Source organism: Pongo pygmaeus, chromosome 8 (genome assembly GCF_028885625.2).
Source record: "Pongo pygmaeus isolate AG05252 chromosome 8, NHGRI_mPonPyg2-v2.0_pri, whole genome shotgun sequence".
Taxonomy (NCBI): Eukaryota; Metazoa; Chordata; class Mammalia; order Primates; family Hominidae; genus Pongo; species Pongo pygmaeus.
In genome coordinates, this window is record NC_072381.2 from 68,867,308 (window position 1) to 68,892,681 (window position 25,374).

Genomic DNA, 25,374 nt, shown 5'->3' on the forward strand with positions numbered 1-25,374 from the left:
AGTACAAGCAACCAAAATAAAAATAAATAAATTAGACTATCAAAATTTAAAATTTTAGGCCAGGTGTGGTGGCTCACACCTGTAATCCCAACATTTTAGGAGGCAAAGATGGGAGGACTGCTTAAGCCCAGAAGTTCAAGATGAGCCTAAGCGACATAGACCTATCTCTACCAAAAAAAAAAAAAATTAGCTGGGCATGGTGGCGCACGCCTGTAGTCACACTACTTGGGAGGCTGAGGTGGAAAGATGCTTGAGCCCAGGAGGCTGCAGTGAGCCATGATCGCACTCCAGCCTGGGTGACAGAGCGAGATCCTGTCTCAAAAAAAAAAAAGTAAAGAATGAGAGAAAATATTAATAAATTATATATCTGATAAGGGACCTACAACTTAAAAGAACAGATAACCCAGTTAAAAATAGGCAAAGGATCTGAACAGACATTTCTCCAAAAAAGATGTATAAATGGCCAATAAGTACATGAAAAGATGCTCAACATCATCAATCATTAAGGTATACAAATTAAAATTACAATGAGATACCACTTCATACCTACTACGATGGCTATGATAAAGAGGTGGTAATAAATGTTGATGAGGATGTGAAGAAATTGTAACCTTCATACACTGCTGGTGGGAATGTAAAATGATGCAGCCAATTTGGAAAACAGTCTGGCAGTTCCTCAGTTAAACATTGAGGGCCAGGTAATGATGACTCACGCCTGTAATCCCAGCACTTTGGGAGGCTGAGCTAGGAGTACTGCTTAAAGCAAGGAGTTTGAGACCAGCCTGGGCAACGAATCAAGACCCTGTCTCTTAAAAAAACAAAAAAAAAAGTTAAAAATTGACTTACCATTTGACCCAGAAGTTTTGCTCATAGGTTTGTACCCATGAGAAATGAAATCATATGTATATAAATATTCATAGCAGCATTATTCATGACAGCCAAAAGATGAAAACAACTAAAATATCCATCAGCTTATGAATGGATAAGCAAAATGTGGTAAATCCTTACAAGGAAATAGTATTTGACCATAAAAGTAATGAAATACTGATTCATGTTACAATATGAAAGCCAGTTACAAAAGACTACGTATTGTACAAGTGCATTTATATGAAATGTTCAGAATAGGCAAGTCTATGGAGACAAAGTAGATTAGTGGCTGCATGTGGACAGGGAGGATGGGGGTATTGGGGGTGATGGGTAAAGGGTATGGGATATAACCATTCTAAAATTGATTGTGGTGATAGATGCACAACTCTGAATGTACTAAAAATCATTGAATTGTACACATTATGTGGGTGAATTATATTTCAATAAAGCTGTTACCAAAGTTTTCTAATCTTAGAGAATGTAAAAAATAAGGAGATTTAAATCCTTAACACAGTACCTAGCAAATAGTATGTCCTTAATAGCTATTATTTGATAAATATCATTTTGAATTTTGCTCAGTAACACAGATTGAACTAGCAGTAGTGTGTAAGATGGTTTGGTAATGGAAAATCCAGTTAGGACACTATTGTCACGGTTCAGACAAGAGATAATGTAGGTGTCCGCTAAGATTATATCAGTAGGTATGGAGAGCAAGAGGTAATTTTTAACTACAAGTAAAGTAAATAAGTAGTGACATTTTGCAGGTAGAACATGAAAGTAAAATCTGTAGGATTTGTTTGCTGATTGTGATGGATGAAGGGTGATGTATCTGTCAGCCAGAATATAATTAGAAACTACACAGTAACAGGTGGCACAAAAACATCCAGTTTAGTAGAATGGTGGTGATAGTACATAAAAGTCCAGATGCCTAGCTTATTGTCAAATGCTGAGGATTCTAAGATGGCTTCTGCCCTTAATAGGAGACTGACATAAGCAAGGACAATATAATGGAGTTATGTTTTCTAAAGTCAGCATATGAAATGAAAAAAATATTTTCAAAACTACCTTTGAAAATCCTTTAGGGTAGCACATGGGTTCTCTCAGTAGGTCTATCAGAGCCAGTTTTTTGTTGGAAATAAATCTGTATTTGGCTGATCACCAGATGAATTAGTTGGCTTGGGTTTTGGGGGCCCTATTGTAGTCAATCAGACAATCAGTTATTTATCAAACACTCACTACTAGTCTCTAAAGATATCCCTGTTCTCAAGGAGCTTACATTCTAGATGGGGACAGAAACAGTAAACACACAGAATTTCAGATGCTTTTAAGTGGTATAAGGAAAATTAAATAATGAGCATAGCTGATAGTAGTGGTTGTGCTGGTGGCAGCTACTAATGTTCAGGAAGTACCTTGAGGAGATGACATTTTTTGTTTGTTCTTTTGAGATAGGGTCAGGCTCTGTTGCCCAGGCTGGAGTGCAGTAGTGAGATCTTGGCTTACTACAGCCTCTGCCTCCTGGGTTCAAGTGATTCTCCCCTGTGAACCTCCTAAGTAGATGGGATTACAAGTGCACACTACTATGCCTGACTAATTTTTGTATTTTTTGTAGAGATGGGGTCTCGCCATGTTGCCCAGGCTGGTCTCCAACTCCGGGGTTTCAGTGATCTGCCTGTCTTGGGCCTCCCAAAGTGCTAGGATTATAGATGTGAGCCAACTCACCCAGCCAGGAGACCACATTTGAGATGACACCATGGAGAACATTCCTAGTAGAAACAATAGCAAGTGCCAAGGTCCTGAGAATCTGGTGCATTTGGTCACAAGCTTGGTATGTTTGGACCGAAGGCCACTGTGTTCAGAGGTTAGTGATTAAGGAAAGTGAAGGCCAGGCGCCGTGGCTCACGCCTGTAATCCCAGCACTTTGGGAGGCCGAGGCAGGTGGATCACGAGGTCAGGAGATCGAGACCATCCTGGCTAACATGGTGAAACCCCGTCTCTACTAAAAATATAAAAAAATTAGCTGGGCGTGGTGGCAGGCACCTTTAGTCCCAGCTACTCGGGAGGCTAAGCCAGGAGAATGGGGTGAACCTGGGAGGTGAAGCTTGCGGTGAGCTGAGATTGCACCACCGCACTCCAGCCTGGGCGACAGAGCAAGTCTCCGTCTCAAAAAAAAAAAAAAAAAAAAAGTGAAAAGGGATTAGATGAGCGATGTAGGCAGGGACCAGATTATCTAGGGCCTAATAGACCATCATCAGGAGTTTGGATTTTATTTTATTCTGGTTCCAGTGGGAAGCTATTAAAGAAGTTTAATCATGGGAATTACATGACCCAATTTATTCTTTAGAAAGATCACTCTGACTCAGGGTTTCTTAACCTCAGCACTATTGACTTTTTGGGCTGAATAATTCTTTGTGTAGGGACTGTAGGCATTGTAGGATATGTACTTTGTTTAGAATCCTTGGCCTTCACCCACTAGATGCTAGTAACCCCACCACCTCCCCTCAGTTGTGACAACCAAAGATGTCTCCACACGTTGTCAGGTGTCCCTGAGGGATAAAATTACTATTCTAATGGAACAAAAAGGATATGTACTTAAATACCAGACTCTGGGCCAGGCGTGGTGGCTCACACCTGTAATCCCAGCACTTTGGGAGGCCGAGGTGGGTGGATCACCTGAGGTCAGGAGTTCGCCTGGCCAACATGGCAAATCACCGTCTGTATTAAAAATATAAAAATTTAGGCTGGACGCGGTGGCTCACGCCTGTAATCCTAGCACTTTGGGAGGCTGAGGTGGGTGGATCACGAGGTCAGGAGATTGAGACCATCCTGGCTAACACAGTGAAACTCTGTCTCTACTAAAAATACAAAAAATTAGCCAGGCGTGGTGGTGGACACCTGTAGTCCCAGCTACTCGGGAGGCTGAGGCAGGAGAATGGCGTGAACCCAGGAGGCAGAGCTTACAGTGAGCTGAGATCATGCCACTGCATTCCATCCAGCCTGGGCAACAGAGCAAGATTCTGTCTAAAAAAAAAAAAAAAAAAAAAAAAGCTGGGCGTGGTGGCGGATGCCTGTAATCCCAGCTACTTGGGAGGCTGAGGCAGGAGAATTCCTTGAACCTGGGAAGCAGGGGTTGCAATGAGCTGAGATCGTGCCATTGCACTCCAGCCTGGGCAACAGAATGAGACTGTGTCTCAAAACTACAAAAACAAACAAAAACAACAGACTCTGATACAGTGGGATGTTCACATTCGAAGCATGATGGCTCTTACTTCACATGAACTCTGGAACATACGATGGCCTTCAGAGATGTTGACCCAGGTATGGTGGCTTATGCCTGTAATACATCCAGCACTTTGGGAGGCTGAGGCAGGTGGATCGCTTGAGGCCAGGAGTTCGAGACCAGCCTGGCCAACATGGCGAAACCCCATCTGTACTAAAAATACAAAAAAATTAGCTGGGCGTGGTCACATGCCTCCCAGCTAGCTACACGGGAGGCTGAGGCATGAGAATCGCTTGAACCTGGTAGGCAGAGGTTGCAGTGAGCCTAGATTGCGCCACAGCACTCCAGCCTGGGTGACAGAGCAAGACTCTGTCTCCAAAAAAATTTAAAAATTTAAATGGTCCAGTTGAGTACAAAAAAGAAGATCAGGAAGAGTTTATTGGAGCAAGAGGGAGATGAGCAACCTTGAAAACAAGTCTAATTAGATGAGTAATTGTTAAAAGATGAGCAGTGCTTTCTAAGCAGAGGTAGCAGGAGGAAAGGGTCTCTGATCCTGTAACGCCTTTTATGCTAGGAAGAAAGGATGAATTGAAAGGATGAAATGGCAAATGTCGTAGTAGGCTATTGGACTATTCCTGCAGCTCAGGAAAGTGGGCTGGAAATAAGAGGTTTGGCAAATACCCTGTTACAGTGGTAATTAAGGCAGAGGGAGGGTTTGGAACGAGCTCACAAAGGGAACTCTGTAGAATGAAGAGTGGGCTTCTCAGGGAAGGCTTAAATCCTGGAGGTCTCTGGGGTAGGTAGGACAGAAAGTCCTGTTATTTTCCAGGTAGACAGACTGTTGGGCGCCAGGGAATTAATGCTGGTCACCTAGAGAGTTGTGCATTTTGTCTACCATTGTTAAATGAGACAATGACCTGCCTCAAATACTTTTCACTCCACACACCTATTTGGAAGCCGTGTATATTTTGCTTGCTCTTCCCATTTAAAATCGTAATCCACTCTATTCCACCCCCATGAGGAAACTTTTGGGTAGAAAAGTGTAGAGGAATAAGTAAGTTGATGTGCATCAGATGTGCAAACTTTAGTGTGCATCAGAACCACCTGGAGGGCTTGTTAAACCAGGTTGCTGGGCACCACCCGGGGAGTTTGATTCAGTAGGTCTAAGGTGGAGTTCAATAATCTGCATTACTAACACGTTTCCAGGTGACGCTGCTGTTCGGGGGACCACACCCAGAAACTACCTTTTACTCTAAAAGGTAGCTGATTGGTTTTGCTCTGTAATATAAATTCCTTAACGAGTGTAAAATACTGATCTGAGTCCTTGTAATTGCCTCAAATGTTTAATGCTAATGTGTGTTTAATGCTCTAGCCACGAGGGGAGCCTAAAATCACCTAACAACTCCCTTCGGGAGTGATTTTGATTAGTTCATCTACAGTTCCAACTAAAGATTTCCCACAAATATTACTTTCACAGGAGGCTAACAAAAAACGCCGTCTTTATCCCCAGAAAATACCTAGAGGACGGCATTTCAGAGGCGGGGAGGCTGCACCAGCCTCCCAGTCTCAGCCCTGCTCTACCGCCCACCACTGAAGCGGCCCGGGATACCCCCAGGACTGCTGCAACTTCCTAGGTGACTTGAGGCAGCCTTAAAAGGGATTGGCGCAGGGTCCTTGTGACAGATAAATGTGATTAAAAATCCGCTGGGCCACCTGAAGGGAGAGTTTTTTTCCCTCAGGTGGCGCCTAGGGGCGGGACTCAGGGACAGCCCGCTCCCCGCACCGCCCTCTCCAGCTCCGGGGGCGTTCCCGGCTGCAGCCGCGATCCTAACGGGCTCGCGAGATGCCCCGCCCACCCTGGGACCGCCCCCGGCTCCATCTTGCGGGCGACCGGGTTGGGCTGTGACGCTGCTGCCGGGGTCAGGTGAGGAGCGGCGCCCCCTCCCCTTCCCACCTCGTCTACCTCGGTGGTCTTGCCCTCGGCCCGCTCTGGGCGCCGCTGTCCCGGTGCTAGTGGGGCGCGGCTGGAGGGCCGTGTGGGCCTCCCGGGTGGCGGCGACTCGGTTTGCGCGTCTTGTAGCCGGGCTGCTGGCCGGGGTGTGTTGGGGTGGCGTGGGTGAGGCGGCCGGCCTGGCTTACGGGAAGCCCTTCGGTCCGTTTGGAAATCCCAGGGACCAGTGGCGCCCCGCCCTCGGGCAGGTGGAGGGGCTGAGGCCGCAGCGTGGCCCAGCTGCCTCGCGGGAGGCTGAGTAGGGAAACGCACGGGCAGTGCTGAAAGCCGTCTAACTGGTAGTGGCTGTACTTTCCGGTGACACAGCGAATTTAGGGAAACTTGGGAAATTTTTACTGTTTAGTGAACCGTAGGACAGAATGCGCCAGGCCAAGGTCGTACACTGGTTCTCGTTTACAGTTCTTGGAAGCTATTCTAGAATAGCATTCCAGATTTGATTCCTGTTCCCCGACCAGCAGCAAATGTGTGTTGAAATTAGCTCATCCTGTGCAAACACTGCGCAAGGAAACCAAGGTGCAGAGGTAGATGGCTGTTGTCCACCGTAAAGTGACAGACATGACGCTGTTATCTTCCGAATGCCGTAAACGGCCTAATTTTTGCCAGCTGATGGCCAGCTAGTCTGCTAAATGTGTCCGAATTAGATGATGAGTGTAATGAGTTACCTTCCAGGCAAAGAAAGAGTTTCAAGCACTGAATAGGTAAAAGAGATAATTTTGGCCACTGCAAACTTTCAGTCGTCACTGGTGGTTGGCTACCTACCTGTCCGTGCAGAGGACTAGCCATGCCTCCACGTTCTTTCTCCAAATCACTGACCGATTTAAATGATCCTACCATACCTAGAAGCCGGTTTTGCAAAATTGTATTCGGTGTTGCGCGTATCTTCAGTCACCCTTCCTGTTTCGTGTATTTTTTTTCCCCATAAATTTGCAACAGCTGCCTCTTGGGTTCCTGGGCTTCATGCCATCAATGAGAAACGGTGAGACCCAGCCCTTTTACTAACTGACTCACTGGGTGGAGATGGTTTGGAAAACCAAAAATGATTTTCTAGTCTTTTAAAAGTGGTTGCTAACAGAGAACGTTTAAAAAAAAAAACCCGGGCGCGGTGGCTCACGCCTGTAGTCCTAGCACTTTGGGAGGCCGAGGCGGGAGATTCACGAGGTCAGGAGGAGTTTGAGACCAGCTTGACCAACACGGTGAAACCCCGTCTCTACTTAAAAATACAAAAATTAGCTGGGCGTGGTGGCGCGCGCCTGTAATCCCAGCTACTCTGGAGGCTGAGGCAAGAGAGTCGCTTGAACCCGGGAGGCAGAGGTTGCAGTGAGCCGAGATTGCCACTGCACTCCAGCCTGGGCGGCAGAGAGAAACTCTGTCTCAAAAAAAACCCCAAAAAACTCTAGACTTACTATTCACTTGGGCAAAGTTGAGAAATTTTTTGAGTCACTCTGGGTGTTATTTAGCTTTTTACAAAAACGTTTAAAATCTGCCTCTTGAATAAATGATATATGTACAATTCTAAAAGGGCTAAAGTACTTTGAAAAGTAAGTCTCGGCCGGGCGCAGTGGCTCTCGCCTGTAATCCCAGCACTTTGAGAGGCCTAGGCGGGAGGATCACGAAGTCAGGAGATCGAGACCATCCTGACTAACACGGTGAAACCCCGTCTCTACTAAAAATACAAAAATTAGCCGCGTGGTGGCGTGCGTCTGTAGTCCCAGCTACTCAGGAGGTTGAGGCACAAGAATCGCTTGAACCTCGGAGGCGGAGGTTGCAGTGAGCTGAGATCGCGCCACTGCACTCCAGCCTGGCAACAGAGCTAGACTCCATCTCAAAAAAAGAAAAAAGAAAAGTAAATAGTCTTCTCCATTGTGTCCCAGCTCTTCATCCAGGAAGCAGTCACTGTTTTCTACTTCCTTGAGTGTCCTTTCAGGGATATTCTATAAGTCAAAATCAGTGCATTTTTTACACATATGGCAGCACACTATGCAGTTTTTCACTTTGCCTTTTTTTTCCATTAATACGTGTTACAGATGGTTTCATATATGGGTAAAAAAAAGCTGCCTCATTTTTAATAACCACATAACACCACCTTGTATGGCTATCCATAATCTGTTTCACGTGTCCCTCCTTTTAAAAAATTTCAGCAATGGCCCCGCACAGTGGCTCACGCCTGTAATCCCAGAACTTTGGGAGGCCGAGGTGGGTGGATCACCTGAGGTCAGGAGTTCGAGACTAGCCTGGCCAACATGATGAAACCCTGTCTCTACTAAAAATACAAAATTTAGCCCGGTGCGGTGGCACGTGCTTGTAGTCCCAGCTTCTCGGGAGGTTGAGACAGGAGAATCGCTTGAACCTGGGAGATGGAGGTTGCAATGAGTGGAGATCACACCACTGCACTCCAGCCTGGATGATAGAGCAAGACTCCATCTCCAAAAACAAAAAAGATAAAATTTCAACAGCTTTTGGAGTACAAGTGGTTTTTTGTTACATGGATGAATTGTATGGTGGTGAATTCTGAGATTTTAGTCACCCGAGTAACGTACATTGTGCCTAATGTGTAGTTTTTGATTCCTAGCCGCCTTTCACCCTCCCCTTTCTGAGTCTCTAAAGTCCATTATATCACTTCATACCTATGTCTTTGCATACTCATAGCTTAGCTTCCACTTACAAAGTGAGAACATACGGCTTTTGGTTTTCCACCCCTGTGTTACTTCACTTAGAAAAATGGCCTCCAGCTTCATCCAAGTTGCTGTAAAAGACATTATTTTGTTCCTTTTAATGGCTGAGTAGTATTCCATGGTTTATATATACCACATTTTCTTTATTCACTCAGTTGATGGGCACTTAGATTGGTTCCGCATCTTTGCAGTTGTGAATTGTGCTGCTATAAATATACATGTGCAAAAGTCTTTTTCATATAATGACTTTCTTTCCTTTGGGTAGATACCCAGCAGTGGAATTTCTGGATTGAATGGTAGATCTTTTTTTTTTTTAAGCTCTTTGAGGAGTCTCCATACTGTTTTCTGTAGAGGCTGTATAGTAGTGTAATAAGCGGTCTCTTTTCCCCACATCCACACCAACATCTATTGTTGACTTTTTTTTTTTTTTTTTTTTTTTTTTTTTTTTTGAGATGGAGTCTCGCTCTTGTTGCCAGGCTGGAGTGCAATGGCGTGATCTCGGCTCACCCCAACCTCCGCCTCCCGGATTCAAGCAATTCTCCTGACTCAGCCTCCCAAGTAGCTGGAATTACAGGCAGGCGCCACCATGCCCAGCTAATTTTGTTATTTTTGGTAGAGACGGGTTTCTCCATGTTGGTCAGGCTGGTTTCAAACTCCCAACCTCAGGTGATCACCCACCTGGGCCTCCCAAAGTGCTGGGATTACAGACGTGGGCTACCGCGTCCAGCCAATTTTTTTACTTTTCAAGAATAACCATTCCTGTAGGAGCAAGGTGGTATCTCATTGTGGTTAATTTGCATTTCCCTAAGAATTAATGATGTTGAATAATTAATGATTATTTCATGTTTTTTGGCCATTTGTATATCTTCTTTTGAGAAATGTCTGTTCATGTCCTTTGCTCAGTTTTTAATGCAATTGTTTTTTTTTTTCTTTGTGATTTGAATTCCTTGTAGATTCTGGATACTAGTCCTTTGTTGGATGCATAATTTGCAAATATTTTCTCTCATTCTGTGGGTGGTCTGTTTACTCTGTTGATTATTTCTTTTGCTGTGCAGAAGCTTTTTAGTTTAATTAGGTCCCATCTATTTATTTTTGTTTTTGTTGTGTTTGTTTTTGGTGTCTTAGTCATGAATTTTTTGCCTAGGCCAGTGTTTAGAAGACTGTTTCCAATGTTCTAGAATTTTTATAGTGTCAAGTCTTATATTTAAATCTTTTATCAACTTGAGTTGATTTTTGCATTGGGTGATAGTTAGGGATCCAGTTTCATTCTTCATGTGGCTTGCCAGTTTTCCCAGCATCATTTATTAAATAGGGTGTCCGTTCCCCAATTTTTGTTTTTGTGTGCTTTGTCAAAGAGCAGTTGGCTATATGTATTTGGCTTTATTTCTGAGTTCTCTATTCTGTTCCATTGGTCTATGTGCCTACTTTTAAACTAGTACCATGCTGTTGTGGTAGCTATAGGCTTGTAGTGTATTTGAAGTCTGGTAATGTGATGTCTCCAGATTTGTCTTTTTGCTTAGAATTGCTTTAGCTATTCAGGCTCTTTTTTGTTCCATATTAATTTTAGGATTGTTTTTTCTAATTCTGTGAAAAATGATCTTGGTATTTTGATGGGAATTGCATTGCATCTGTAGATTGCTTTGGGCAGTATGGTCATTTTCACAATATTGATTCTTTCAATCCATGAGCATGGGATGAGTTTCCATTTATGTCATCTGTGATTTCTTTCAGCAGTATTTTGTAGTTCTCCTTGTAGAGATCTGTCATCTCCTTGGTGAAGCATATTCCTAGGTATTCTATTTTTTATTTTTTATTTTTGCAGCTATTATAAAAGAGATAGAGTTCTTGATTTGATTCTCAGCTTGGACGTTTTTGGTATATAGCAGTGCTACTGATTTGTGTACATTGGTTTTGTAACCTGAGACTTTACTGATTTCATTTATCAAATCTAAGAGTCTGTTGGAGTCTTTAGGATTTCTTTGGTATACAGTCATAATATCTGCAAACAGTGATAGTTTGACTTCCTCTTTTCCAATTTGGATACACTTTATTGCTTTCCCTTGCTTTCCCTCTGGCTAGTACTTCCAGAACTATGTCGAATAGGAGTGGTGAAAGTGGACATTCTTGTCTTGTTCCTGTTCTCAGGGGGAATGCTTTCAACTTTTCCCCGTTCAGTATGATGTTGTCTTTGTCGTCATATATGGCTTTTATTATTTTGAGTTAGGTCTTTTCTATGCCTCATTTGTTGAATTTTTTATTGTAAAAGATGCTGGATTTTGTTGAATGCTTTTTCTGCATCTATTGAGATGATCATATGGTTTTTGTTTTTAATTATCTTTATGTGATACATCACATTTATTGACTTGCATATGTTAAATCATTCCAGCATCCCTGGGATGACACCTGTCCCTTACTGATGGACGTTCACATGGTTTTTAACCTTTTCCTATTACAAAAATGCTGCAGTGAATAGCCTTGTACGTATATAATTTTGCCCTTGTGCAAGTATTTCTATAAGGTACATTCCTGGAAATGGAATTGAATTCTAGTCTTTTATATAATTATTTTTCAACATGTACCAAAATTCACTTTCTTAAAATAGCTTTAATTTTTATTATATACAGATAATCTTTGCCTTGTTTTCATTTTTGTTGACATAATTCCTCCAGGCTCGTAAAGGTAAGATTTAAGATAGTAGCTAAAGAATTTAGATATAGGTCTTGTCACTGGAACAATTTCTTGAGACTTAGAAATTTAAATTGCTTATGATGTCTTTGGTACTGTAACTGCATATTGCCTTTCAAATTACTATTAATTTATCTCATAAATTATTTTCAGATTTTTTTTCCTTTATTTTGACCCTGACCCTTTTGCCCTTGGTCTATCTACTTTTCTTTTTCTTTCTTTCTTTTTTTTTTTTTTTTTTTCTTTTTCCTTGTCTTGTCTTGTCTTTCAACTGGAGTGCAGTGGTGCAAACACGACTCACTGCAGCCTTGACCTCCTGGCCTCAAGCAATTCTCCCACCTCAGCTTCCTGAATAGTTTGGACTACAGGTGGGCGCCGCTGCACTGGGTAATTTTTAAAATGTTTTTGTAGGGACGAGGTCTTACTATGTCGCCCAGGATGGTCTTTAACTCCTTGGCTCAAGCAGTCCTCCCACCTTGGCCTCCCTGAGTTTTGGGATTATAGGTGTGAGCCACTGCACCCGGCCTATCTGACCATTCTTTAGAGCTTTTGCCAGTCCTTTACTCTTTATACAAACCCAGGCTTAGAAAAGAAAAAAGCAAAAAATTTCAGCCTGTCCCTGTTTTTATATCCAGCCCTTTGGGATCCCAAATGATTATTTTAGAATTGACTGGGTCAGTTTTCATATCATTTTATGTTTCTTATTGACTTATAGCCTTGATTCAACCTATGTCCATTTATTCTCAATTCAGCACATTTTTAGCTTCTATCCTGTGTTCCTGTCATAAGGGACACTATATTATCTCATTTTCCTATACTGTGTACTCAAAAGGCTGAATACTTATTCTCCATCTTTCTATCAGCACCTAGGACAGTGCTCATTACACAGTGGACTTTCATAAATGTTGTCTTGAGTTGGGTTTATTTGGCATCTGATATAAAAGAAATATGAATCATTTACAGCTGTATTGATGAAAAGTGCCAAAACGTATATTTACAAATTTAGAAAATTAGGTGTAGATCCAGAAATCCCAAAGTATTCTGGTATCAGAGTGTGAATCACAGACCTGCAGAATCCATATCACCTGAAAGCTTTAGAAATGCAGAATCTCAGGCCCCATCCTGGAGCTACTGAATTAAAGTCTCTATTTTAACACGATCCCTAGGGATTCATATACACATTAAAGTTTGAGGCCAGGTGCGGTGGCTCACGCCTGTAATCCCAGCGCTTTGGGAGGCTGAGGCAGGCAGATCACTTGGGGTCAGGAGTTTGTGACCAGCCTGGCCAACATGGTGAAACTCCGTCTCCACTAAAAATGCAAAAATTAAGCAGGTGCGGTAGTGCGCACCTGTAGTCTCAGCTACTTGGAATGCTGAAGGAGGAGAATCGCTTGAACCCAGGAGGCGGAGGCTGCAGTGACCCGAGATTGTGCCACTGCATTCCAGCCTGGGCAACAGAGCAAGACTGTCTCAAAAGGAAAACATTGAGAAACACTATTTTGGTCAACTATGTTGTTCAAAGAAGGAAGAGAGACTTGAGCTAGATAGGAGGGGTGAGTAAGCCCAGGCTTGAGGGCCAAGTCAGTTAATGATAAGAATGGCTTAAGCAAAGGAATGCTGGGAATGGTTCAAGTGGTAGAGATTTCGCGTTGAGGGTTAGGTGTTGGTAAGAAATGAGTTAAATAGGTAAATAGAGTCTGGGTGTGGTGGCTCATGCCTGTAATCCTAGCACTCTGGGAGGCTGAGGCAGGTGGATCTCTTGAACCCAGGAGTTCAAGACCAGCCTGGGCAGCATGGCGAAACCCTGTCTTTACTAAAAATAAAAAAAAATTAGCCAGGTATGGTGGTGTGCGCCTGTAGTCTCAGCTCTTCAGGAGACTGAGATGAGAGGATCATCTGAGCCCAGGAATTCGAGGCTACAGTGAGCTGATGTCATGCTACTACACTCCAGCCTGGGCGATAGAGCAAGAAACCATCTCAAAAATATATATATAATAATAATAATTGGAGCCAGTACTAAGGAGACCTGAATATCAGGCCAATTAATTTTCATTTGATACTCCAGCAGTAGTCATTGATGATTTTTGAGCTGAAGAGCAATTTGCTGAAAGAGCAGCATTTTAGGAAAGTTTAGCTAGTGACAGTGTCTGAGAAAATTGGGAGGGTGAGAGAGTATAAGCAAGAATATAAACACAGGAGGAGTTTTAGTAAGATAGGCATCAAGTGATGAAACTTAGGGTCTAAGTATATGACCATGAGAACAGAAATTACAGAAGAGGCATTACAAAGGATGGATAGAAAAATACTGGTTTTGGCCGGGTGCAGTGGCTCATGCCTGTGATCCCAGCACTTTGGGAGGCTGAGGCGGCCAGATCACCTGAGGTCAGGAGTTCGAGACCAGCCTGGCCAACATGACGAAACCCTGTCTCTACTAAAATACAATAAATTAGCCGGGTGTGGTGGTGGGCGCCTGTAATCCCAGTTACTCGGGAGGCTGAGGCAGGAGAATTGCTTGAACCCAGGAGGCGGAGGTTGCAGTGAGCTGAGATCGCGCCACTGCACTCCAGCCCGGGTGACAAGAGCAAAACTCTGTCTCAAAAAAAAAAAAAAAGAGAAAAATACTGGGTTTCTTACTATACTGGAGTATTAGGTAATTTAAGTAGTGGTGCTATTGACAGATAAAGGATGTTAAGAGTGGTGTGGTGGAGAATGATGAGTATTTTATTCTACACGTACAGAAAGCCTCCTAATTGACTTCTGTCTTAATCTGCTCCTTAGTCTATTTTGGTGATCATCCGTCTCACAGTTACGTCCCACCTTTTGCCTTGCAAATAACATTGTTCTACTTTCTTGCCTGTGTCTAGCACCTTTAAAAGCCTGGTTTAAACCTTTGATCATTCACTCTCCACTTGTAGCAATGTTTTCTTGTAGATGCCAAAAAAGTGATTACTGACTTTATATAGATGTATTTGCCAGGTATATTATATCTGATCACTAATAGTATTTTAGATTTTTTTTTTGTCGTTGTTGAAATGGAGTTTTGCCCTATTGCCCAGGCTGGAGTGCAGTGGCGTGATCTCGGCTAACTGCAACCTCCGCCTCCTGGGTTCAAGCAATTCTGCCTCAGCCTCCTGAGTAGCTGGGCTTACAGGCACATGCCACCACGCCTGGCTAATTTTTGTATTTTTAGTAGAGACAGGGTTTCACCATGTTGGCCAGGCTGGTCTCGAACTCCTGACCTCAGTTGATCCACCCGCCTCAGCCTCCGAAAGTGCTGGGTGTATTATAGGCGTGGGCCACTGCATCCAGCCTTTTTTTTTTTTTTTGAGACTGTTTTGCTCTGTGGCCCAGGCTGGAGTGCAGTGGTGCAATCTTGGCTCACTGCAACCTCCACCTCCTGGGTTCAAGGGATTCTCCTGCCTCAGCCTTCCAAGTAGCTGGGACTACAGGCGCATGCCACCACGCCCGGCTAATTTTTTGGATTTTTTATAGAGATGGAGTTTCATTGTGTTAGCGTGGATGGCCTCAATGTCCTGACCTTGTGATCCTCCTCCTCAGCCTCCCAAAGTGTTGGGATTACAGGCGTGAGCCACTGCGCCCGGCCCTAATTTTTGTATTTTTAATAGAGACAGGGTTTCACCGTGTTGGTCAGGCTGGTCTCTGACCTCAAGTGATCCACCTGCGTTGGCTTCCAAAGTGCTCAGATTACAGGCATGAGCTACTGCGCCTGGCTGTATTTTAGATTTGATCAGGCTGAGGGTATTCTTTTGAATGTTTGTTTTTTTCTCTGTTTATTTACATTTGCTTTAGGTTAATAGTGTTTTCTTCAAACGCAAAAGATATATATATATATGGGGATATTTGTCTCTATCCACACTAGCTCCATTTATTTTACATGAGCCATCTTTTAAAAAATGGACAGGAGAGTGTAATGAATCCCCATGTACTTATCACCCAGCATGAGCAGTTATCAACTCCTGACTGCTTATTATGTCTAAATTCCTGCACTATATTATATATAATATTCCTGCATATTATTTTGGCATAATCTCTGACATCGTATCATTTGGTTTGTAAATACTTAATGTATATCTCTAAAAGATCAGAATACTTGATGAAAATCATAATACCATTATCACGCCTAAAAAAATAGTAATGTCTTAACATCACTTGATGTGCAGGTTATTGTTTACTTTTCCAAATGGAAATGAGCACCTTTTGAAGAACATAACTTTCAAACTTTCTGGTACAGACTGCAGTTTTTAAAAGATATTTCCAGTGTTACGTTTGCTGATCAGAAGACTATCAACTTTTGATCACCATTATTATCACAGAATAGATAATATATGAATGCCTCCTTAATCTCAGACTAACCAGACTCTACCACCCTACTTTCTTTTTCCATCAGAAAGCATTCTAATTTTAAAATTATTCTAAGTCTAATAAAATTGAGAAAGTAAATGTACTGAAAGTGTTATAATGAGTTAATAAAAGCCAAACTTCATGCTAATTATTTTTTAATATTCTTGCATAATCTTTCACAGTTCTCTGTGATCATAGCAGTTAACATTTACTGAGGACTTTATTGCAGGCACTGCTAAATGTTTTGCCTTTGTTCTTTTACTTAATTCTTACAACAACATCCTTAAGTAGGTACGTTCACGTCCCATTTTATAGATGAAGAAATGAAGGCCTTAACAGGCTAAGTAACTTCCTTTGAGAAGCTAAGTAACTTGCCCATATTCACACAACTGGAAATCCAGGATGTTAGATGGAAAATTCTGTTGGCAGGGCTGGTGAAAATGCAAATTGGTACAGCCCCTCTGGAGGGGAATTGGGCAGTATCACATTCACCTTTACCTCTTCTCAGCAATGCCATTTCTAGGAATCTTCCCCGAAGATAATATTGGCAAAATATACACAGAGATACTTGTACACGGCTGTTCATTGCAAGACTGTAATAGTTAAAAGACTAGAAATAACTCAGATGTCTGCCATTGAATAAGCCATGATACATCCACACACTGAAGTACTATGTGTTTTTTTGTTGTTTTTTTTTTTGTTTTCTTTTTTTTAAGAGACACGGTCTCATTCTGTTGCCCAGGCTGGAGTGCAGTGGTGCGATCCTAGCTCACTGCAGCCTTGAAGTCTTGGGCTCAAGTGATCCTCCTGTCCAGGCTTCTGAATAACTGGCACTACAGTTGCACACCACCATGCCTGGCTAATTATTTTACTTTTTGTAGAGATGAGGTCTTTCTTTGTTGCCCAGGCTGATCTCAAACTCCTAGCTGCAAGAGATTCTACTGCCTCAGCCTTCCAAAGTGCTGGGATTTACAGGCATGAGCCACTGTGCCTGGCCTATGTTGTTATTTTCAAAAAGGAATGAAGACTGTAAAAGTAATCATATGTAGGAGATAGTAAGGGACAGGGTTAGAAGTTAACAGGTTTCTGAACATATCTTGTTTTGTAGATTTGACTTTAGAATCCAGAAAATGTTTTACATAATTACAAAACTAAATCAAAAAATTTTTAAACCTTAAAAGTCAAAAGCAAAATGAAACAAATGGACCTAATGTGTGTCAAATTGGTAGCATAACTACACAGGAATTATTTTCAAAGTGTCATTAAAACAGTAATTTGAGGCTAGGCGCTGTGGCTTATGCCTGTAATCCCAGCACTTTGAGGGGCTGAAGCAGGCGGATCGCTTGAGCCCAGGAGTTCAAGACCAGCCTGGGCAATAAGGTGAAACCCCATCTCTACAAAAAAAATACAAAAATTTACCAGGCATGGTGGTACGCACCTGTGATCCCAGCTACGGGGTGGGGAGGGGGGGTGTTGAGGTGGGAGGATCACCTGAGCCCAGGATCCCAGCTACTGGGTGGGGAGGGGGGCTGTTGAGGTGGGAGGATCACCTGAGCCCAGGAGGTCAAGGCTGCAGCAAGCTGTGATTGTGCCACTATACTCCAGCCTGGGTGACAGAGCGAGACCTTGTCTCAAAAATAAAAAGTTTATAAAAAAGAAAGCTAGGGTTTAATCCACGTATATGTGACTCCAGAATGTTAACTCTTAGCCATTGTACCACTGTTTCCCATAATGTGGTTATATCACCATATGAGGGGATTTCTGTGGCACCTAGAAAGGACTTTTTATTGTAATAGCTAAGTATTTATTTTAATATTACCTTCTATTTGTGGTAAGAAAACTACTGGAAGTTTTCCATTTAAAAGTATGCTGATATTTAAAAGTATACTGATGATAAGCATACTTTTAAAATGAACGGAAGTAAAAAATTGGCTTAAAGAAAAATAGATTGGCCAGGTGTGGTTCTGGAGGCTGGGAAGTCCAAGATCAAGGTGCTGGCATCTGGTGAGGACTGCCCTCTGCTTCCAAGATGAAGCCTTGGCCGGGTGAGGTGGCTCACGCCTGTAATCCCAGCACTTTGGGAGGCCAAGGTGGGCGGTTCACCTGAGGTTAGGCATTCAAGACCGGCCTGGCCAACATGGTGAAACCCCATCTCTACTAAAAATACAAAAAATTAGCCAAGCGTGGTGGCAGACGCCTGTAATCCCAGCTACTTGGGAGGCTGAGGCAGGAGAATCACTTGGACCCAGGAGGCGGAGGTTGCAGTGAGCTGAGATTGTGCCACTACACTCCAGCCTGGGCAACAGGGTGAGACTCCGTCTCCAAAAAAAAGAGAAAAGAACAGTTCATGAATAATACTAGTGGTAGAATTGAGATGTGACAAAAATTGTATGGCATGACAAAGTTGGAACCTTACTAGACTGTACTGACTCCATTGGTGTGAATGATGAAATAAGCATTTAATAAGCTTTGCTTATACCCCTAATATCCACATTTTAATTTTATGCCAGACTCTTTTGAAAAGAAATATTTTGCATAAAACCTTGTGTGTATGTGTGTTGTGTGTGTGTGTATGTGTATATATGTGTGTATATCTGTATGTTTTCAAAAGCCTTAACCATTATAAGAAATTACAGGCTGGGCGCGGTGGCTCACACCTGTAATCCCAGCACTTTGGGAGGCCGAGGCAGGTGGATCACCAGGTCAAGAGATTGAGACCATCCTGGCCAACATGGTGAAACTCCATCTCTACTAAAAATATAAAAATTAGCTGGGCATGGTGGCATGCACCTGTAGTCCCAGCTACTCGGGAGGCTGAGGCAGGAGAATCGCTTGAACCCAGGAGGCAGAGGTTGCAGTGAGCCAAAATCACGCCACTGCACTCCAACCTGGTGACAGAGCGAGACTCCGTCTCAAAAAAAAAAAAACAAAAACAAACAAAAAAAACTTAACAGAGGACGTTTTTTATTGTTGTTACAGAATGTCATACCCAGGCTATCCCCCAACAGGCTACCCACCTTTCCCTGGATATCCTGTAAGTATTGCCACTTAATACCTCACATCCTTAAAACAGGTGTTGTTTGGGACTGGCCCATGTCAGATCTTACAGATATGCTAGAGCAGGGATCATAAATTCAGATGCTCAGAGGTACTGCGTAGAACAAGTGAGCAAAGGCGATTGTGGGGGGGACTAGAGAGGTCTTGCTTTGCCTATTGAAAGCTGGCAGGTGCTTAGCACCAGCCCTGTGTAGCCATGGAGGGAGGCACACTCAGTGTTGCTAGATACTCCAGCCCTTCAAGTAAAGCCAGAAACTTGGGTTCTATGTGAAATTGCCCTAAGTTTCAAAATTTAGGAGTTAGTTTTAAAAAATGTTAACCGCTGTATGAGCCAATAAAACATGGATGTAAGCAAAATCCATCCCATGAATCACTGGTTCTTTTTTTTTTTTTTTAGTACCCTTGAGTCATAATATCACTGCGTCTTAACCTTTGTGTTAGAATGTTTAAAATAATTAACGGCTTGGCTAGATCCAGAGATAAATTGCAGTGGATTTGTAGTTCTTAGACTTGGAGTACGTTTTATAAATGTGCTACTAAGTTCCACCTTGTTGATAGCTATACTACTCTGAGGACTAATAGCTGAGCCATAAGTAAGAATTGTGCGTTTCAGTTTTTGTTTGTTTATTTGTTTTTGTTTTTGAGACGGAGTCTCACTCTGCGCCCAGGCTGGAGTGCAGTGGTGTGATCTCAGCTCACTGCAACTTATGCCTCCTGGGTTCAAGTGGTTCTCCTGCCTCAGCCTCCTGAGTAGCTAGGATTACAGGTGCCCGCCACCGTGCCTGGCTGATTTTTTGTTATTTTTAGTAGAGACGGGGTTTCACCATGTTGGCCAGGCTTGTCTCAAACTCCTGACCTCAAATGATCTGCCCTCCTTGGCCCCCCAAAGTGCTGGGATTATAGGCGTGAGCCGCTGCGCCTGGCCGCATTTCAGTTTTTTGTTTTTCTTTTTTTTTTTTTTTTTTGAGATGGAGTCTGGCTCTGTCACCAGGCTAGAGTGCAGTGGTGCGATCTCGACTCACTGCAGCCTCCACCTCCCAGGGTTCAAGCGATTCTCCTGCCTCAGCCTCCCGAGTAGTTGGGATTACAGGTACGTGCCACCACGCCCAGCTAGGTTTTGTATTTTTAGTAGAGATGGGGTTTCACCATGTTGGCCAGGATGGCCTCAATCTCCTGACCTCATGATCCGCCCACCTCGGCCTCCCAAAGCGCTGGGATTACAGGCATGAACCACTTAGCGCAGCCCACATTTCGGTTTTATACTCATAACTGTGGGGCTGCTATCTAACCCTGGGAGAATAGGAAGAGGGATCTATACAAGTTTATGATAATATGTATCCTTATGCAAAGTGATTATATAGCTTTCGTGAATTTATCATAGGAGAGATGAGAATTATGGATATGTTCCCAAGTCCCTATGTATTAAACAGGACTGTAGTAACTATTTCAGTCAGTGTAGGCTAATTGCTAAAACAGACAACTCCCAAATCTCAGTGACTTAACATGATGAAAAAACAAATGTATTTCTTTCTTCAGTCTCCTGGAAGTCAGTGGGGGATAGGGGGTGGGTGGGACGAGGCTTTGTTTCATGCAGTGTTTTGGGTTTCCAGGTTCCTTCCTTATTCTGATCCTGCTATCCTCTAGCACTTTGGAGTCCTCCACTGGATCCTCTGCTTATGGGTGGCAGATGAAGGAAGAGAGAGAGCATGGAGGATTTGCCAGAGGTTTTTAGGGGACAGGTTTAGAAAGTGGTGTATGTCACTTTTGTCTACGTTCATTTACTGATATTCATTCATGTGGTTCGACCTAACTGCAAGGGGGTCTGGGAAATGTAGTCTGTATAGCTTTGTGGCCTGGGGAGAAAGAGTTCAGTGAACATGCAACAATCTCTGCCACTCTGCATATTGCTGCTCTGAACCATGAGGTCCAAAATGTCACATCCTCTGTGTGATGTGATATACAGGTTACCTTTTTTATTTTTAAATATTATGTAACAGATCCAGATGTGTTGCAAGAAAGCCTCAAATTCCTCTGTTTAGGATATAGAGGAGGATCTTTCTCATATTTGTAGATGCTGGGAAAATGAAGGAACTAATGAGTTGTTTTTTTCTTAAAACGTTGAGGTTTGTAAAGAATCCTGTTCTGACTCCCAAATAGAGAAGCAGACCCCTCCTGTCTGACTCAAGTAGAATTAAATTTAACTGAATTCTGACAAACAAGTGTCCTTACAAACTGGTATGCTGATAAACTAGTATAAGATACCAGAATTTCTAATGGGACTTTTTAATTAAAAAGTAAAAGAATGCTAGACCTTAATAATAACCTCTGTTTATTCCTTATTTTTAGATGGGTCATATTTGTCTATGATCGTATTTGTTTAAAAATTATTCTGATTTTTCAGCCTGCAGGTCAGGAGTCATCTTTTCCCCCTTCTGGTCAGTATCCTTATCCTAGTGGCTTTCCTCCAATGGGGGGAGGTGCTTACCCACAAGTGCCAAGTAGTGGCTACCCAGGAGCTGGAGGCTACACTGCGCCTGGAGGTTATCCAGCCCCTGGAGGCTATCCTGGTGCCCCACAGCCAGGGGGAGCTCCATCCTATCCCGGAGGTGAGTTACGGGTGGCGGAATTAGTAATGATTGGGATTGCTGTAGCACTTTTTCCTTCTCCCTTTATCCTCTTCATTCCTGCTTGTTTTGTATAAGGTCAAGTTGCTCTTAGGTAACCTTAGGTAGTAAGGACCTAGCTGGCAAGATGGAGGGATGAAGATTCTCTGGGGACGTGAAAGCTGGGAGCAGTTTCAAAAATTCCACTGTGAAGGGACTTGGAATAAATTTAATGGCAATAAAGGACCAATATGTAACACTTTGCTTGTTTGTAGTCTTAAGACCCAATTAAGACACTTCAATTAGCAAGACTGTGACCTTTAGGTCAGCTTTATTCAAAGGTAAAAAAGACCCCAAAAAACAACAACAAAAAAACCTTAGCCCTTTTGTATTTTAAGTTAGTAAGGAAGAGTAATAAAGTAAAATTTTGGCTGGGTGCGGTGGCTCACACCTGTGATCCTGACACTTTGGGAGGCTGAGGTGGGTGGATCACTTGAAGCAAGGAGTTCGAGACCAGCTTGGCCAACATGGTGAAACCGTGTCTCTACTAAAAATATGAAAATTAGCTGGGTGTGGTGATGCATGCCTGTAATCCCAGCTACCTGGGAGGCTGAGGCAGGAAAATCACTTGAAGCTGGTAGGTAGAGTTTGCAGTGAGCCGAGATTGTGCCACTAAACTCCAGCCTGGGCAACAGAGTGAGACTGTCTCAAAAAATAAATAAATAAATAAGGTAAAAATTTAAAAACTTATTTTTTACTGGAGAATTTGAAGTTTTGAATCTAGATAAAAAGGGACTGCTATTATAACATTAATAGCATATTTTTCCACTGTTAACAATAGGTATTTTTCTAAAGTGTTTTCTGCAATCGTGAGAACTGTACTATAGTTTATTGACATGTTCTTTTCTCTAGTTCCTCCAGGCCAAGGATTTGGAGTCCCACCAGGTGGAGCAGGCTTTTCTGGCTATCCACAGCCACCTTCACAGTCTTATGGAGGTGGTCCAGCACAGATCCCACTACCTGGTAGGTACTAGCTGTCCAGAAAAAAACAGTATCATGATATTTTGAATTTTTAAATCGCCATTGAGAGAACTTAGTTTTTATTTGAGATAATCTGCAATAAATGTTTATATATTTCCATAAATAATTTTAAACATAATGGTTTTATGAAATATATTAAATTGATGGAAAAGTTTAATCAGTAAAATAGAGATAAAGTCACACTTTTTCTATTAAAAAAATCTGTCCCAAAGCCAGAAAGGAAGCCTTCAGGAACTTCTCTGCCCACTCCTGTACCACTAGTAAAACCACCCCCAGAACTATATTCTGACAACCATTCCAGATGGAATCAGAATTTAATCTGGTTCAAGTGTGAAAAAAGTATTATTTGTGAGGATCTTAGGTAGAACATGGAATATTAGAAAGGTTCTTATGACCAAAGTTGGTTTTAGATTCAGTAAATTGTATTTTTAAAAACTATCCTCATAAGTGTCATAGTGTGAATGTTCTTGTATGTTTCCATATTCATAGTCATCAATGCTGTTTTGAAAAATTAAGACATGTAAGACCTGTTGCCGTATTATTATTATTTTTTTTAACATTATAGGTGGCTTTCCTGGAGGACAGATGCCTTCTCAGTATCCTGGAGGACAACCTACTTACCCTAGTCAGGTATTTTGTTCCTACCTTTTAAGCTCAGTCTAGGTAGCTAGATAAAGAAAGAACCTGTCCTTTGCTGAGGTTTCCATGGGTCAGAGGAAATGGCCCATTATAGTAATGGAAGACTAAAGTCTTTGCTTCTGATAGACTCCATACTTTCTTTGGTCCATCTGCTTTAATAGTGTCCTGATGACTTTGAGAAGACAAGCATAGGTCTATTCTCATAGGTAATGATTCTCACAACTTTATCCTAGAGATTCACCTGGGGTCTTGGTTTTAGTTCTTTTTCTTGCCCTTACCAGCAGTTATACCTATGAATTTGGGTGGCTGGGTGATTGGTATTTCTGACAGTGATTTATGTAGGGTGGTTTTGTTTCCCATTTTTACCTTTATAACTTTTCACTCTTTTTTCAGATCAATACAGAATCTTTTCCTTCCTATCCTGTTTTCTCTCCTGTTTCTTTGGATTATAGCAGTGAAGTGAGTAAGGTTTTCTAATGTTCACTAATCACTAGGTCCTTTATATGTGCCTTTGTTTCTGATTCTCATGTACTTGTCTCTCACTACTTCCTTAAGGGCTCACCTGTATCTGTTTTATCTTTATGTTCCTGTAATGGTTGGTAGGGCTTTAGACATGGTAGTCAGTTAGCCTGTTGACTGGATTTTCTCAGTAGCTGCAGAGTTTCCTATATGTCAGATATTTGCCCTACTCTGTATGGCTTCTTTTTTTTTTTTTCCTGAGATGGAGTTTTGCTGTTGGCACCCAGGTTAGAGTGCAGTGGCATGACCTCGGCTCACTGCACCCTCCACCTTCCGGGTTCAAGCGATTTTCCTGCCTCAGCCTCCGGAGTAACTGGGATTACAGGCACACGCCACCACACCTGTCACGTTTTTTGTATTTTTAGTAGAAACAGGGTTTCACCATGTTGGCCAGGCTGGTCTCAAACTCTTGACCTCAGGTGATCCACCTGCCTCGGCCTCCCAAAGTGCTGGGATTACAGGCATGAGCCACCGCACACGGCCTGGTTTCTTATTTTAATCCCAAATTTTATTCTTAAATTGCCTTGTTAATTTTTTTATAGCCTATGCAACTTACTAGGAACATAATAAGCAGTATACTTTATGCTTACTTTTATTTTGATTTTCGTATTGATTTCTATATTGGATATTCATGAATGTCTAGCATTTTCAAGCTTGTTTTAGGCTGGGGTAGGAGAAGGATTCTAGTATTGGAAGAGAAACACCTTAGTGATTTTTTTAGCTCACTTTCCTGATTAGAGATATGTGAGCTCCAGAGAGGTTGAGAAACTTGTCTAGGGCAACACAACTAGTGAAGGACAAACCTGAGAAGATTCTAGTCTATATCTTCTGCCTTCTAGACCAGTAGTCTCTCTCTTATACAAAGTTGCTTTGCTGATACAGTAAATGATACTCCTCCCAAGCATGTAGTAAGTTGCTTTCAGTCCTTTTTTTCGTTGTCGAAGTTGTTTGCCAATCATATTATAAACCTGTAATCACTTTTGTTATGAAAATTTTGATTTTAGTTTAAGCATGCATATAATTTTAGAGAAATCATTTTATGACTGAATATGATTTTTAAACATGAAACACTAAAAGTAAATCACATGTATGTATGCAACTTATTTTTATTTTATTTTATTTTTTTATTACACTTTAAGTTCTAGGGTACATGTGCACAACATGCAGGTTTGTTACATATGTATACGTGTGCCAGGTTGGTGTGCTGCACCCATTAACTCATCATTTAGGTATATCTCCTAATGCTATCCCTCCCCCCTCCCCCAGCCCCACGACAGTCCCCGATGTGTAATGTTCCCCATCCTGTGTCCAAGTGTTCTCATTGTTCAATTCCCACCTATGAGTGAGAACATACGGTGTTTGGTTTTCTGTTCTTGTGATAGTTTGCTCAGAATGATGGTTTCCAGCTTCATCCATGTCCCTACAAAGGACATGAACTCATCCTTTTTTATGGCTGCATAGTATTCCATGGTGTATATGTGCCACATTTTCTTAATCCAGTCTATCATTGTTGGACATTTGGGTTGGTTCCAAGTCTTTGCTATTGTGAATAGTGCTGCAATAAACATACGTGTGCATGTGTCTTTATAGCAGCATGATTTATAATCTTTTGCGTATATACCCAGTAATGGGATGGCTGGGTCAAATGGTGTTTCTAGTTCTAGATCCTTGAGGAATCGCCACACTGTCTTCCACAATGGT

The 25,374-nt window shown here is 42.2% G+C and overlaps 1 protein-coding gene across 3 annotated transcripts in view; it reads left to right on the forward strand.

Annotated features, from left to right (window-relative positions):
• Positions 1 to 5,905: 5,905 nt before the first annotated feature.
• ANXA7 (annexin A7) overlaps positions 5,906 to 25,374 on the forward strand; it is a 37,754-nt gene continuing 18,285 nt past the window's right edge. Inside the window, exons 1-6 of one of the 3 annotated variants that reach the window (XM_054503766.2) lie at positions 5,939 to 6,008; positions 18,794 to 18,848; positions 21,273 to 21,477; positions 22,387 to 22,497; positions 23,081 to 23,145; positions 23,548 to 23,613. In XM_054503766.2, coding sequence (XP_054359741.1) covers positions 18,795 to 18,848; positions 21,273 to 21,477; positions 22,387 to 22,497; positions 23,081 to 23,145; positions 23,548 to 23,613 — 501 coding nt within the window. In that variant the 5' untranslated portion in view covers positions 5,939 to 6,008; position 18,794. Of the gene's footprint in view, positions 6,009 to 18,793; positions 18,849 to 21,272; positions 21,478 to 22,386; positions 22,498 to 23,080; positions 23,146 to 23,547; positions 23,614 to 25,374 lie in introns of all 3 variants that reach the window. The other 2 variants (XM_054503767.1, XM_063670486.1) reach the window with 2 other exon arrangements.